Consider the following 16,442-nt stretch of genomic DNA (forward strand, 5'->3'; position numbering starts at 1 on the left):
AGTGGCGCTGTGGCTCAAGTGTTAGAACCCTAGCCTTGAGCTGAAGAGCTGAGGGACAGTGCCCAGGCCCAGAGTACAGGCCCCACGACCAGACCCAAAAAAAATAAAAAAACCTTAGAGTTGATTAATCTTAGCAAAGAAGGATTTCACTTTCACTGAAGGTGTAGCTGGCATCACGTACTGGGCAGTGTGAAGACAGGTAAGTTGTGGACACACAATTGTAACTATACATCTGTCGATGTATTTTCTCTCAATATTGATTCATTCCTTTATGAAGAGAAGCTCAGATAACTGATTTCAGTGACAAAGAGTGATGTTTTAGTCTTAGAAAAAGTTAATGGAGAAAGATACTGTATCTTGACTTTGGGGTTCTTTTGGAAAAGGACTCCAAAATATTACTGTCTAAAAGTAATAAGATACTCTGGGTATGCTTGGTAGTCATAAAATACCACAAATAAGTTTGGTCTGTGAACATTATCTACGACAGTGTCGTACAGATCAGTAGGATTTTGAGAGTTCTTTCCAGGAGGCACAATGTATGATTGATTTCCGAGTGTATATTCTCCAACAAGTACTCGAACATAGTAGATGTGTTTTTTCCCATTTGCATCTGGCCTGGAGTATGTGTCATTGGCAGAATAATTGGCATTAACAGCAAAATAGGTTCCCTTTCCATAGCATACAGCTGTGAAGAGAAAAAGTACTTTAAAATCATTTCATTATAGGCTGGGAATGTGGCTCACTGGTAGAGTGTTTGCTTCATATGCATGAAGCCCTGGGTTCAATTCCCAGTACCACATACACAGAAAAAGCTGGAAGTGGTGCTGTGGCTTAAGTGGTAGAATGCAAGCCTTGAGCAAAAAGAAGCTCAGGGGCTGTGCCCAGGCCCAGAGTTCAAGCCCCAGGACCGGCAAAAAAGAAAATAATTTCAGTATAGCATACAATTTGACATGTTGTCCCAGTACATCAAACAATGTAAAAGAATATTTAAGCATTTTGTGGGGGGAGGGTTCATTTTTAGAAATCAAATATTCCACATCACAGGACCAGATAGGCCAAAGGAAATAGAGCGAGACCTATCATGAAAGTTGCATTGATAACTGGCCAAGTATGGGGAAAACATAGTGGAAATTCACGTTCCTAGCCAGCTTGAGTTACCATAGCTGAAACCTCAGTGGGGAGCAGCCAGAGTCCTGGATTCCTTACCGTTCTTCCCTGCATAGCTGCGGTTAAAGCCATTTTCATTGACATGTGGCACAGAGTTAATATCTGTCCCATGGAAGAGCAGCCTCTCATTCCTTTGGTGGCCATTCTTGGCATCAATGGTTTTTTTCTTTGCCTGATAGCTATTCCAGAGACCTAAGTTCTGGATCCTTTCGATCTACAAATGAATAAAAAAAAAATTGCTAAAGTTGATGACACTTGCCAAAGTATAGGAAACAAAACATGGTCACTGGTTTTCATAAAAAATTACACAACAAATTCAATGCCAGCTGATATAGTTTCCTCTTTCAGAAGTCTTAGATTCAGTGTTTCATACAAATGGACATTGGATTGAATGTTGGCTTAATCTTTAATATCTTTTATGTACCACACAAGAAAAAGTCCAGTATCTTAAGTAGGTATATGAACTTTGCTGACTCTTCCTCTCCTATTTTACTTTTTTTGCTGGCCCTTGGGTGTGAACTCAGGGCTTGGATACTGTCCCTTAGCTTCTTTTGCTTAAGGGTAGTACTCTTAACATTTGAGACACAGCTCCACTTCCAGCTTTTTTGGTAGTTTATTGGAGATGAGAATATCACAGCCTTTCCTTCTGGTCTGGCTTCGAACAATGATCCTCAAATCTCAGCCTCCTGAGTAGCTAGGATTACAGGCATGAATCATTGGCTTCTGGCAAATCTCAACTTTTTATGTGCACTCCAGTAGCTGCTGCTGGTGCTGTCTACCTTTCTGTTACTTTGCCTCTTGCCAGTTTAAAAAACTTGTCCTAGAAGGTGTAAGGAGTGGATAAATATGGCTAGAGTCCCTCATAGAAAAGCAGACATGAAAGGTTTCAAGCTTTCAGAATCTTTCTATTCTACAGAACTGTCAGGCCTAACAGTATTAATCTGCCTTCATCTGGTTCTTTCTCCAATTGCTGCAGTTTTTAGGGTTTTATTTTTGATTTGATACCGTTTCCTCTAGTTAAAAGTCTCGACATCACACATTTTGTTGAGCTTCTTTGTGACTTAAACATTATTTCCTCTTCTTCACAGCTAAATTTCCAGTTATTCTGACTACATCTATTCTGTTTCCTGCTAAGTCAAATTTTCTGTATTTAACTTGATTTTTTTATACCTTTAAATTTTTCCTTAGATTGTAAAACATTTCTTAATTCCTTGGCCTTTCAGTTCTAAAATTTAAACCATTATTTCTTACATTTTTAGAAAATTTACTAAGTGCATAGTTTTTTTCAACTACTTAGATGATCTGGGGAAGGAAAAGGTCTATTTGAAGGACATAGGGATTTGATGAGCCAAGCTCCCAGAGACAAGGAAAGTACAAAATGAAACACAGAAGTCAAAAGAGAATGATCTCTTATAACTGCCTAAAGAAAATAACTGTCAAAGAGAATTCTATACCCAGCAAAATTATCCTTTAAAGAATGAGGGTGCAAGAAAGATGTTTTTCAGACAAAATCTGAAGCAACTTTACAACCAGATCAACATTATAAGAAGTACTAGCTCTAGATAAAAATGATCCCACATGGAAGCATGGAAATGCAGTTTTGATATACAGTGAGAAAAAAGTAAATGTCTTCAGAAAACTAAAACTAGCCCTTAGATAAATGGCAGATAAATGGAGCTTAAAGGATTCAAAGGTAATTACATTATCTAGAAAATGATAAGCATATTGATTTACATTAGCATTTCATAAGTCAGGATAAACATTGTTTCTAGAGTAATCAAAGAATGAATCAAATAACATAAATAGCCCACAATCTAATAGAGCAGAGTATAAAATAGTGGAATGCTTAATCCAAATGACAGCAGGAAAAGAGAGCAATGGATATGTGTGTTAAATGGAAAATAAAGATTAATGTGAAATTTTTAAATCTAAATATCAGTAAATATAGTAAGCCAATTAGGAACTTTAATGAAAGGATAAACAATTCAAGTATATGTTGCCATTGTGAAACACAGCTTAAGAGAGCTTGGCATGTACCAGTGGCTTCTACTGGTAATCCTAGCTACTCAGGAGTCTGAGATCTGAGGATCAAGGATGGAAGCCAGCCTACCAGGAAAGTTCATATCTCTACTAACAAGCTGGAACTGAAGCTGTGGCTCAAGTGGCAAGGCACTAGCCTTAAGTGAAAAAGCTAAAGTATAGTACCTAACCCCTGGTACTAAGCCTCAGTACTAGCACGTGCACGCACGCGCGTGCGCACACACACACACATCAAGTCTATAGCCATGCCACCTTGATCTCAGAAGCTAAATAGAGTGAGGCCTGTTTAGTACTTGAGTGGGAGACAAAACACATCTTAAGTACATAGTTAAAAAGATTAAGCCAGGAGCTGGTGGCTCACACCTGTAGTCCTAGCTACTCAGGAGGCTGAGATTTGAGTATCTCAATTCAAAGTCTAGGCAGGAAAGAGAGCTCAAAGTGGTAGAGTACTAGCCTTGACCAGAAAATCTCAGGGACAGTGTCCAGGCTCTTAGTTCAAGCCCCACAACTGACAAAAAAAAAAGGGAAAAGCATGGAAGAAAATAGACATGGGAAGGGAATGTTGCTTTTTTAATATTACTAATAATAATTTAGTATAGTTTTAAAATAATTTTATGCATTGTACAGGATAAAATAAGTACCTTATTGTTACTTAGAGCCAAATAAATATCAATTAAGAAAAATGTCTATGATACTAAGTTTTAGTTGAAAACCTAAACATGAACTCATGAACTTGTCATTTGCAGTGAGTATACTCAGCATACAATTCTTGATTGCATGAGCCCTGGCCTGGGAAGGTCAGGTACCAGGCCAAACTTAGAAGACATAGTATTAAATTTTTATTATCTGCTTTGCAAAGAAAATGTGGTATATATTTTGATAGCCTCACATCATATGGCCATCTGTTACATTGAAAAACGGACACAAACATCATGTTCAACAATTCTGGTGACATGAGTAAAATCTAAAATCTAATTCCCACAAAATTGTATTTCTAAATAATGAACACACTAGGAAGTGCATTGAATGTGTTTATACAGGACTGTGCTAACATTTATTATTTGTACCATCAGAAAACTCTATGACAGCAGCAGGCTTACCTTTTCTATGATGAACATTGAGCAGGTCTCATTAAACTTGTCTGCCACCTTGTTGTATTCTGAATCACCAGGTTGCAGCTCAACCACACACAAATTCTGCTGCTTCATGTCACTCCAGTTTGCAGGGATGGCAACTACAAAGTAGACATTTAAGGATCACCCTTCACCCCTGTTGTCCCTGGAACACTCCCACATGCTTCAGAAAATTGAATACCACCAGTATTCCAGTGTTATAACCTCCTAATTCTATGTGTTCAAGAAATTCCTTTTCTTTCTAGGAGGTGTTTTATAACATGGACCTCAGTCAAGATGTAACTGGAATGCTTTTTTTTTTAAAGGGAAGAAGGAGAAGGGGGGACTGAAGTGTTGTACAGTAGTAGATAGATTGCCTAAGCATGTGTCTGTGTCCTGTTTCCAGTAACCCTCCCTGCGGAAAGCCGCAGAGGTATTGGATCTGGAGTTTGAAAGGATAGAAGCTATATGTGGGTATCTTACAAGCTGATCATGTTAAAATGTGAGAACAGCTGGGCCAGCTCAAATCACATGCTTTTCCATGACAGTCTCTACTCCGCTGCAATGAAACAAAACATTATTTCCTAACTGTGATTTAAATAGTCCCGGTGTTTTGCCTATGCATGGATTTTTGACACAATGCCTTACTACCACTGTCAGCACAGGACACTCTATATCAGCTTTCTCACACTTCTTTATAACATCCTTAAGAGGTAGGTTATGGTGACACCTGTCTCCTACCAGGTAAGCAGAACACTACACACGACCTGTCATTGCTCAGAATCTGAAGACTTCATTCATGCTCATCTCACAAGAGATGAATGTATTGTACAGGAAGTCAAGTTACTCGTTGTCTTTGGGGTCTTATATGGTTGACAGGCAGGAGTAGCTATACACAACTGGCCTTCCCTCCTTGGAGATTTGATCCAACAGGAGATCGGCAGGCTGTTGATGTATGCATCCAGGAACCTGCTGTTCAGGGCAGTGGTGGCTTGTGGGAGTAGAAGCAGGCTTATCCCCGTGTCACTGCTCACATTGATTGAGGGCCCACTCTTTGACCAGGCTGTCCTCTCCTTCCTCTCCATTTATGACCCTTTAGCCTTTTGTTCTTAGAAGCTTTGGGCCACTTTTGTTTTTAAGCTTACTGTTTTCCTTCCTCTGAATGAAGCAACCAGTACTTACCAGGCAGAATGGCAGCTGGGAACATTCTAACCCTACAGACTGAGAAATTCAAGGTATGGCCAACTGGTACTATTAGGTGTATCCTCCTAAAGCTATTGAACACATCCATGCTATGTTTTCTTGACTGTATATTGATGATGATAATGATGATGATGAGGAGGAGGAGGAGGAGGAGGAGGAAGATGCTGGACCTGAGGCTTGAACTCAGGACCTGGGTATTGTCCCTGAACCTCTTTGTGCTCAAGGATAGTGTTCTGTCACTTGAGCTACATCACCACTTCTGGCTTTTTCTAAGAGTCTCACAGATTTATCTGCTTGGACTGGCTTTTGAACTGTGATCCTCAGATCTCTGCCTCCTAGTAGCTGGAATTGCAGGCATGAGTATATGTTAAGTATTTAAACTCAGAGATCAAGTTTTTAGGTTTTCTATTCCATTAGGGATACTTGACTTTTACCTAACTTTAAATATGATGTATGTATAAAATGGAATGTATAAAAATGGATGTAAGTATAAAACAAAAATGTATGTATAAAATAATCCCAACACATGTATAAAATAGTGCATGCAAAGGATGAAACTTGGACTCACCTTCGGGTTTTGTGAGGCGCTGAACCATTAAGCTCTGTCCATTTGGACCAGTGGCAATGCATGTGTTCAAGTTCAGTGTGTAGTCCTGATTATTAATTTTGACAACAGTACTCTTGTCCTTTGCTTTCTTTGCATGCTCCAATTGCAGATTTGTTATCTTATCAAAATTATGAAAAGTGCTATTGTCCTCATATTGCCATTGTATAAATTCACTGATAGACTCTGCATGGCTTTCCTTTTCTTTGGCCAATCTAAAGCTCTTGATCATTTCCTCAATTTCATCTCTAGCCTTCATCACATCTCTGCTAAGTCCCAAAATCTTGATCAGAGGTCTCGTCTGGTCCAGAGAAATGTTGATATTTAAATTTCTCTGCAGCCCATTCAGTTTCTGAACTTCCTTTACACCAAAGTCTTTGATACACTCATCTTCACTGGTGTAGAGACATTGCTCTTCTTCAATCAGCTTCTGTATCCAGGAAATAGTATTGTCCACAGAGCTTGCATCTTTACCACATACTCGGAAAGTTGTCACTTCTGTTTTTCTTTCCAAAATCAATGGTTTCTGATTTTTGGAAGACTGCTTTGAAATACCTAAAAAGGCTAAGAGAAAAACAGATTAGCTATTTACCATGCAACAGGCAATATAGGAATATGCATTTCATAAATTCAAATAACTCACAGGCAATTTTAGACATCACAGATGGCTGAGAAGCCTGAGACCCTTCTCTTTTTTTCATGTTGGCATAAAACACATCCACTAATTGGGGCAGAAAGATAACAACTTTAACTTTTTTCACGGATCGAATCAATCCTTTCTGGACAGATTTTTCAATGGCATCAATTATGGCTTCAGCAACTTTATCTGGTTCTTGTTTAGCACTTCCTGGAAAAGCAAATAATAAAAATAACATGAGAAAGAAAAGGTCCACTGATAAAGACTTAGGAAGAAATTAGTCTCACTGAATAAATGCCTGCTTCACAGCTCTGTTTCATCAGTGGTAAACTGTCTAACAGTGCATCATCCATCACCAAGCACTTTTGAAGTCCTAGATGCAGTGGTAATTTTAGTTTCAGGATGTCTTAAACCAGCACTCCAACATAGGACCTAAAATCTAACTTCTTATTTGTGTTATTCATGTTGCCTTGTTTAGCTGATCCCAGCTTACTGCATTCCTTCCTTCCTGTTATAGAGAGCAGGTAGCCTCTCTTCTTGCCTCATAAGTCTCAAAAGAGCCATAAAAAGAAGAAGAAGAAAAAAATATATATATATATATAAACACCATCTCCTAGAGGAGAAAAGCAGAATATTTTGATTTTGTCATCACTCGAATTTATACATGTATTCATATTCTCCAAATATCTGTTGGGACCTGATTTGAATTAAGGTAATTTGGTAATTAAGGTAGATTGGTAAGATCACCTAAAACTGTTATCTATTTGTTATAATCTATAATTCTTTGCACTTAAGCTGGTCATGGGGGCTCCAAGAAGGCTTTTTCTCTCACACTCAATGAGAGTTTAGCTCAAGGAAGTCACTAAGCAGATCCATTCCCTTTTTGGATAATTCCATATTGTACATCTCAGTGAAAGCCAGGTAAGATAATGAAGAGTCTTTTTCCAGTGTCAGAAGTGGTCTCACATGAATGACAGCTCAAAAAGTCTCATGATAAGCAATGTAAAAGTCCTCTGGCCAAGCTAGGTTGTAGATAAGACTCAAAATCCACTTGGATTATCCATTTTGATGGTATTCACCTCCATTGCAGAAAGATGAGTACACATTTCTTTAACTTGGCTAGGTAGAAAACTGTGGGAATATATATATATATATATATAATCACTCAAAAACATTAACCAAAAGGGTTTATTATTAAGTTATTTTTTAGTATTAGATGACCAGAGAAAGGATATTCCTTTCAAGGCTATGGTTTCTCCACATTATTAGAAAGAGTTTAAATGAAAGCATTCAGATACTCATTCCCAATAAACACATACTATGTCTCACTATGGACTAGTTAAGACACTATTGTTAAGACACAAATGATGAGATTTGTGGGATGCACAGGTGTCAGTAGGTGAAATCTAGAAACTCAAGGAAAAGACTATGCCAGACTGACTTGTGTTGCAGATAAATATTCAGTCTGCCATAGACAGGTTTTTATTTTGTTTTGTGTCAGAACTTGGGCTTATACTCAGGCCCTCATGTTCTTACTTTTTCCACTCAAGGCTGATGCTCTACTACTTGAGCCACATCTGTACTTCTGGATTTTTGTTAGCTAGAGATAAGAGTCTCTCAGATTTATCTGCCTAGGCTGGCTTGAACCTTGGTCCTCCGATCTCAGCCTTCTGAGTAGTTAAAATTACAGGTGTGGACAAGTTTTTAAAAAGAGAATTCTAGAAAGGTTATGAAGTCAGTGGATGTGGAAAATCCAGTTCTAGTCAGGAAATGATAATACAAATTGAGGCAAATGACAAGTGCTAACCAAAGACAAGAGGCCAGAATGAGCAGTCAGCTGAAGAGACTGACTGATATGAGGGACTAACTGGGTTTATCCGTGAACTTTTACTCCACATGCTTGCTGCTGGCTTACTCGTACTATGCTGTAGGCTGTGCTACATTGCAGTTGTTCATTTAAATGCCTGACCTCCCACAGCACCAAGTACTCCTGGTATATTTGATCCTCTGGGGGTCACTTTTCCATTCCCTATGCCTATGCACATAAACTTATACATATATAATCCCACTTAATAATGAGATAATGAACAGATGAAAATGATAAAGAGGTAGAGTCAGGGATTCCAGGTAGAAAGTGATGGCTAGTGGTGTTAAGAGGATGGGCAGATATAGGTGAGTTTGGAGTCTGTGGTTCTTGCAGGTATTGTTATGCAGATATTTCCTCCCTGGTATGGTTATCTCTAAGGAAGAATTTTTCTTTACTGATGGAGGCTGCCTTGACACAAATCTACTTATAACCAGTACTAAGGGGTCATATAAAGACCAGTTCAGTTGATAATAAAGACAGATAAAGAGGACAAGCAAGGAAAATCTCTTAACTCTGTTTATTTGTGCAAACCAGCAGTGCATCTCAGTCAGTGGACCAGTAAATGGGTTGGCAATGTATATCTGCTCAAATAGGTGTACATATTTATACAAAATGAAAGCTGTCCTTTCCCTGTTTCTTCTTTTGACCCTGCAGGGACTACCCTAGAAAAATGACTGAAGGTTGCTACTTTGTTGGTCTGAAGTAATTTAAGTAGAAATAGAATACTAGGAAAAATAAGATGGAGACAGACAGGAGGGCTGTTGATGGAGGGAGCGAGAATGTCCACAAAAATAGGTAAATAGATGGATAGGGAGATAGATAAATAGATAAAATTGGGCTAATCTACTAAAAATAGATAATACAGGGGCAATAAGAATAGGAAGAATTATAAACTATACTTCGGGGATAAGTATTAAAGTAGAAATAGAATTCCACGTAAAGTATTAAGTAAGACATAATATAGGATCATACAGAATTACAGAAAGCAAAGTATAGCTCAGAGAATTGGAAAAAGGCCCAGAGAGTGATGGGGGGGGTGGTGAGGGTGAGGGTGAGGGTGTTGAGTTTATTGAAACTAACATTTTAGAGAGATGAAATGTCAGTCTGAGCAAGAGACTTAGAGCTTAGGGCTACTAGACAGTCTCTTACTTGGCCAGTCCGATCTCACCCATTGATCTGGAGAATGCACACCTCTCCTGACTGGTTGTCCTCTGGAAGACCACACAGAAATTTCCCCGTCAGTGAAGAGGACTCTTTATTCCCGGGGCAGTGCTGGAAGGGCATTCTTTAACCCATGACAAACCCAAAGTACTCCATGTAAAGAGTCATATAATCAAGACAGAGTTTGAAAAAAAATAAGAATCTCAAAATTAGCAAGTAGACTGGAAAGCTGAGTTTTTGATCCACTCAGTTCTGGAGACTTGAGAGACACAGAGAGGTCTGAAGCTAAGAAGCAGAGCTAGCTATTGAGTTGAGAACTAGAAATGCTCATCTTGTAGCCAACTATAGCCAGGTGGAAATGGATGCACTGATATTCTGCATGGGGAGAGAAGAGAGGAGCAAGTGAAGGATGAAGTGGAAGTTATGTAGGGAAGTGACCAAGGAGAATTAAATATGAAAGAGCCCAAGGGATGACCTATCTCCTCCTTTCTTTCTCTCTCTCTTAATCTAATATCCCAATATTCTCTTCAGTCTCCTCCTCCTCCTCCTTCTTTTTTTTTTTTTGATGGGTCATGGGGCCTGAACTCTGTGAACTCTGGGCCTGGGCACTGTCCCTCAGCTCTTCAGCTCAAGGCTAGTGCTTTACCACTTGAGCCACAGCACCACTTTCAGCTTTTTCTGCTTATGTGGTGCTGAGGAATCAAACCCAGGGCCTCATGCATGTGAGGCAAGCACTCTACCACTGAGCCACCTTCCCAGCCCTCTCTCTTTTTTTTTTTTTTGAAACAGGTTTTCAGTCTGTTGGCCAGGCTATCCTTGAAAGCCTGGGCTCAAGCTGCTCCTCCTCAAGGCTGCCTCAGCCTTCCTAGTAACTGAACTGGACTTGTACCACTGCTCCCATTCAATGCTTTTTCTTTTTTACTTAAACCACCTAGACATTGCTCATCTCTTTCATCAGAGGTACCCTGGGATGAGGAAACTGTCTACTCCTATTTTGATATTGTTGTCATCGTCACATTAACACTCAGCAAAACCTGTGGGAAAGTGAACACTTTGTGATTGGAATTTAGTTGTAACAGCCAGAGGCTACAAACCTGTCCCAATGGCTGGGAGGCAAATGGAAGAGTAATTGAATTTTTCACATTCTTTCAACACAGAGGTAACAGATTTTATGACATTATATCCACCAACAACATGAATAATTTTCTTGCAGTTCAATAATCCACCTTCCGTAACTATATATTCATTATTCTTCTGTTGAGCTGGAAAACACAAACAAAAAGATACAAAAATCAGATGTAGAAACTTCTCTTTGAGAACGAGAAATGTCTGATATGGCATGAAGCATGTTTCATACAAAACTAAAATGCTATCTCTGATGAAATTGTATGACTTCAATTTTCTTCTTTAACAGTGAGATTACTTTCAAATTCTAATGCCCTATAACTGAAATTCTTTAGTAAAATGTATGATAATAAGACCAATACATTGTTTTCTTTTTGTGGGGGTGGGGGGCGGAGGGCCCGGTCGTGGGGCCTGAACTCTGGGCCTGGGCACTGTCCCTCAGCTCTTCAGCTCAAGGCTAGCGCTCTACAACTTGAGCCACAGTGCCACTTCCAGCTTTTTTCTTTTTGCTTATGTGGTGCTGAGGAATCAAACCCAGGGCTTCATGCATGCAAGGCAAGCGCTCTACCACTGAACCACCTTCTCAGCCCATAATACAATACATTGTTTTCTTAACTCCAAGACTCTGCTTATTTTCTTCCAAGACTGACATTATTAGTCTTCACTTACAATTTAGGCCCAAATATTAGTATTTTGCCTTACCTAGGCGAGAGCATTCCGTTTGCACATCTGGTCCTGCACCTTCTAAAATGGCCTTGGAGACCCCTATGTGAGAAAGTCAAGATGGTTACAAACACAAGAAATCTGCAGTATGTTTAGATTAGAAAGACGGCCTTATTATATTAAAGGAGTTCTATACCTGAGTATTGCTGATTAACAGAGGAAAAAATTCAGAAAATAGCTTTCCATCTATAGGAAGCTATCAAAATATTCTAAAGTTATTAAGTAAGATGACTATTAATCATGTTATTAATAGTATTCACTAAACTATTAAATTATCAATAACTACTTATTAAAATGTAGTGATATAAAAATAGCCAAAGTTATCAAAACCAGTTTGGCTTGCAGAAGATCTTCTTCATAGGATTGGCCATGGTGGTTTTGACACTAGTTCGAAGTCACCCAAGGGAAGTACCTGTTCTGAGGTTAAACGTATTTGAGGTTGAATTTACTATCACATCTGCCACTTCTTTGGTGATGTCACCAGAGGCCACCTGGAAGAGGATGGGGCCAATTTTCATTTCATACACTCCTAAATTAGGGCTGGAAACAGCCCCATAGAAACCTGCTAAGAGAGAATAGTGGAGTCAGTCAATAAGATAACAAGAGCAAGAATGAATGAGACTGCTTCCTTTACCCCCCACGCCCCCCCAGTACACAAAAACCTTCCTCTCTGGGTGTGACCACCAGCTTCAATCCCTTTACTCTCTTTGAGCCCCTACAATGGTGTGCTTCCAGAAAAAGACTAGGAATATGGCACATATCAAACATGACATCTACAGGGGCCACATACAGTCAGCCTTACAGATCCTATGTGTCTCACATGCACAATGAAAGCCTTGGGCCACACATAAAATGCCACCACGCCTGGGGGCTCTGAAAAGGTAACCAATGAGGATGTTTTAGGAAAGAAAGCCTCTGTGATCCCCAAAAAGGATTAAAAAATAACAGCAGCTTTGACAGGAAAAAAATCATTAAGTTAGCATTGGACTCAAAGTATGTATTTTGAAAATCTGTAAGATTATGCTTTGAAACTATTCTTATCATTATTTAAAAATCCATTGTATAAGCTGGGTGCTTTTGCCTTAGATCTTATAAACATGGCCAGAATCTTATCTGTTTGGGTTTATGGAACGTACTCAAGTATGTTATTTATCACTCAGTCTTCCAGAAACAAGCATCACAATCATCCTTTACTTGCCATGAAATAGTTACTTAGCAACTAGAAATCACTAGTCAGTTTAAAAGCTTTACTGAACCTTGTGCATCTGCAGCCTTGGAAGCTTTGTCACTGGGAATTCCATTCTTCCTTTTGGAAAATTCATCAGAAAATGCCTGGAATAAAAATATAATTTTCACCATTATACTCCTCAGGTAATCAAGAATTCAATTCATCAGGGCTTTTGATCCTGCATATTTAGATGTAAATAATTATCAAAATATTCAGTTTTGGCTGGGCGCCAGTGGCTCATGCCTGTAATCCTAGCTACTCAGGAGGCTGGGATCTGAGGATCACGGTTCAAAGCTAGCCGGGGCAGGAAAGTCCATGAGACTCTTATCTCCAATAAACCACTAGAAAACCAGAAGTGGCCCTGTGGCTCAAGTTATAGAGTGCTCATCTTGAGCTAAAGAGCATAGAAGCAGCACCAAGCCCAGAGTTCAAGCCCCATGACCGACAAAAAAAAAAAAATTCAGTTTAATAGTTTATCTTTTTGGTGGTACTGAGTTGAAACTCAGGACTTTGTGCTTTGCTTGCTGAACAGGTATACCTGCATCTAAGCCATCACTGCAGCTCTTAGATTTGTGTGTGTGTGTGTGTGTGTGTGAGAGAGAGAGAGAGAGAGAGAGAGAGAGAGGGAGGGAGAGAGAGAGCTAGTACTGGGGCTTGAACACAGAGCCTCAAGCTCTCACTTGGCTTTTTTATTCTACTACTTGAGCTACAACACCACATCTGGCTTTTTTCCTGGTTATTTGGAGATAAGAATCTCTTGGATTTGTCTGCTCAGACTGGCTTTAAACCTTGATCCTAAAATCTTAGCCTCCCTAAAAGCTAGGATTACATACATGAGCCACTATCATCCAACTAGATTTTTAAAGTTATAAAAACAATATATAGAATCCTCTTTCTACAAATTTCTTCTGAAAATTATCAAAGATGTGATCGAAGATATAAATATAAGATATTCATTAGAGTGCTATTCATAATAGAGAAAAAAATACTTAAAAAGCCAATAGGGAAGCCAGACACTGGTGGCTCATGCTTGTAATCCTAGCTACTCAGGAAGCTGAGATCTGAGGATTGCAATTCAAACCCAGCTCAGGCAAGTCATTCCATGAGACTCTTATCTCCAATTAACCATCAGAAAACCAGAAGTGGCGCTGTGGCTCAAATGGTAGAGTGCTGAAGAGCTCAGGGACAGCACCCAGGCCCCACAACTGACAAAAACAACAACAAACAGTAGGAAAATAATTAAGTTTTAATATATTTCCTAAAATATTTCACAGCTATTAAAATTATATCTTGGAGGATATTTATCGAATAGAGAAATGCTTATTTTTATACTATTAAATAAAGAGGATATATAATTACATATTTATAATCTCACTTTAAAATTATATTTGCAAATGGAGTTGTGGCTCAAGCAGTGGAATTCTAGCCTTGAGTGAAAAAGACAAGTGAAAGGCTCTGAGTTCAAGCCCCACTACTAACACAAATTAATAAAGTAAATGAATAAATTTACACTTGAAGCAAAGAAGACTGGGATGGCAGACAACCAAAGAATGTGCATCTTTTGTAATATTTAGAATTTCTTTAATGAAAATGGATTACTTTCCTGATAATTAAAAGTAAACAAAGAGTAAAAGAAATAAAGCTAGACACTATGTTGAAAACAAGCGATACAACTTGTGGGTGGAGATGGGAGGGAAAAACTGGGAGAAAGCAAAAGAGGAGTTACATTGTCCGAAAAGAAATGCACTCATTACCTGACTTATGTAACTGTCACCCTTCTGAACATCATTGTCAGAATAACAATAAAAAATAAAAGTTTAAAAAAAGAAACAAGGACTGGGAAGTTGGCTCAGTGGTAGAGTGCTTGCCTCGCATGCATGAGGGCCTGGGTTCGATTCCTCAGTACCACATAAGCAGAAAAAATCCAGAAGTGGTGCTGTGGCTCAAGTAGCAGAGCACTAGCCTTGAGCTGAAATGCTGAGGGACAGTGCCCAGGCCCACAGTTCAGCCCCAATGACAAAAAATAAAAAAATAAAAATAAATAAAAATAAAAACATGCAGTTAAGAGAAAGATAATCATCAAGGTTTCAAAATTTAAGTTTTTAACTTCTTAATTGTAACAAGAGAGTAATGACCAGGGAACTAGTAATTTTGGGAGCAAGAGATAAATAAATGTATCCTAACATTATTGAAATCTGTGAATTTTTTCTTTCACTTTTTGAGGGGCAGTGACTGGTGATAACATTATAAAAATCACTCCTTCTATCTTAGAAACAAGCAACACAGAACTTTTTTTCTTTAGTAAACAATACATGAATACAGACTGACTCAGTGCTGGGGGAAAAAAACAGAGACTGCTGAGTGAGTCTTAGACTTTCAGGCCTGCGGGGGTCATATAGGCAAAGTACACAGGTAAAAGTGGACTGACTTCAGTCAGAAAAACTAATAAGTCCCTGCCACTCAGCCATAAAAACAAAACAAAAAACAGCTCTTTGAGGCAAGAGTCCCAACATACTACAACTATGAACAAACATATAATTGTTATTACATGGATAACTGAAAACATTTCAAATGATATTAAAGCTGTCTATTGAGAATGATCCTTTTTACAAAGTAATTGTTGATTACTTTGGATATTTAAAAAGAAGATAAAGGCTTTGGTTTTCAGGAAAAGAATAAGATTTGAAGGCTCAGACCTGTGTAAATAGCACTCACACCCTGGCCACAGAGCCAAATATACTTGAAAGGTGGGAAAGGGAGATTGAATAGGGGATGAAGGAAGAAAGGATGTAGGGGGGAGAATGCCATCATAATACTCAATTCATATCCTATGAAATGAAGAAAAATGAAGGGAAAGGTGGGGTTGGGAGAGATGGGGAAAATGATGAAAGGGTTGACATTGATCAAGATGCATTGTATTCATAAACTGATTCGTTGGATGGTAACTCCTTTGTATAACTACTCACAGATAATACAAATGTAATAAAAAATCTGCTCAACACCTCATTCCTCCAGTTGTTTTCTTTGTGTACATAAATCTAAATTCCCAAAGTAATTATAAAATATAGACAGGAGAGTATGTGTTGTATACTGTATTTCATGATCTACTGTACATCATTTCAACAAATGGAAATCAGAGGGAGATTATAAAACCTCTTATACTGAGTAGAAGTAAAACAGGTCAAGTAAATAGACCTCATACTTTATTCAGGTTCTGTGGCTGTCTGATTGGAATGTATAAGTGATACAAGGGTGAGGATAAGATGATTGGCAGGCTGTACAGGACATGAGAAATAATTTGGTCCATGTCTGGTCAGGCATTATGCTTCTTGGTGGATTTCTATGGCTCTCATTGACTTCTTGGCTGTTTGTATCAATAATTTTATATGGTCTGTGAATGATATTACAATATCCAAATGAAGCCTGATCAGAAAAAATGAAACTAGGACCCCCAAATCCAGATGGTCCAATAATCTATGGATATCCCTTAAGATAATGGCTTAATCAAATATTAAGTATAATCTACTTCCTTGGTTTATTAGACACAGGGATAAGGACTTAAATGCCCCTGGTTC

At 38.6% G+C, this 16,442-nt stretch overlaps 1 protein-coding gene across 1 annotated transcript in view; it reads right to left on the minus strand.

Annotated features, from left to right (window-relative positions):
* Positions 1 to 295: 295 nt before the first annotated feature.
* The window catches only part of Parp14 (poly (ADP-ribose) polymerase family, member 14), a 35,900-nt gene continuing 19,753 nt past the window's right edge, over positions 296 to 16,442 (minus strand). Inside the window, exons 9-17 of the mRNA XM_013019416.1 lie at positions 12,896 to 12,971; positions 12,052 to 12,201; positions 11,619 to 11,681; positions 10,886 to 11,053; positions 6,770 to 6,973; positions 6,091 to 6,690; positions 4,308 to 4,441; positions 1,207 to 1,381; positions 296 to 685 (exon numbers count right to left, since the gene is read on the minus strand). Of these exons, the coding sequence (XP_012874870.1) occupies positions 396 to 685; positions 1,207 to 1,381; positions 4,308 to 4,441; positions 6,091 to 6,690; positions 6,770 to 6,973; positions 10,886 to 11,053; positions 11,619 to 11,681; positions 12,052 to 12,201; positions 12,896 to 12,971 (1,860 nt within the window). The 3' untranslated portion in view covers positions 296 to 395. The remainder of the gene's footprint in view (positions 686 to 1,206; positions 1,382 to 4,307; positions 4,442 to 6,090; positions 6,691 to 6,769; positions 6,974 to 10,885; positions 11,054 to 11,618; positions 11,682 to 12,051; positions 12,202 to 12,895; positions 12,972 to 16,442) is intronic.

The sequence above is a fragment of the Dipodomys ordii genome, unplaced genomic scaffold (genome assembly GCF_000151885.1).
Source record: "Dipodomys ordii isolate 6190 unplaced genomic scaffold, Dord_2.0 Scaffold45, whole genome shotgun sequence".
NCBI lineage: Eukaryota > Metazoa > Chordata > Mammalia > Rodentia > Heteromyidae > Dipodomys > Dipodomys ordii.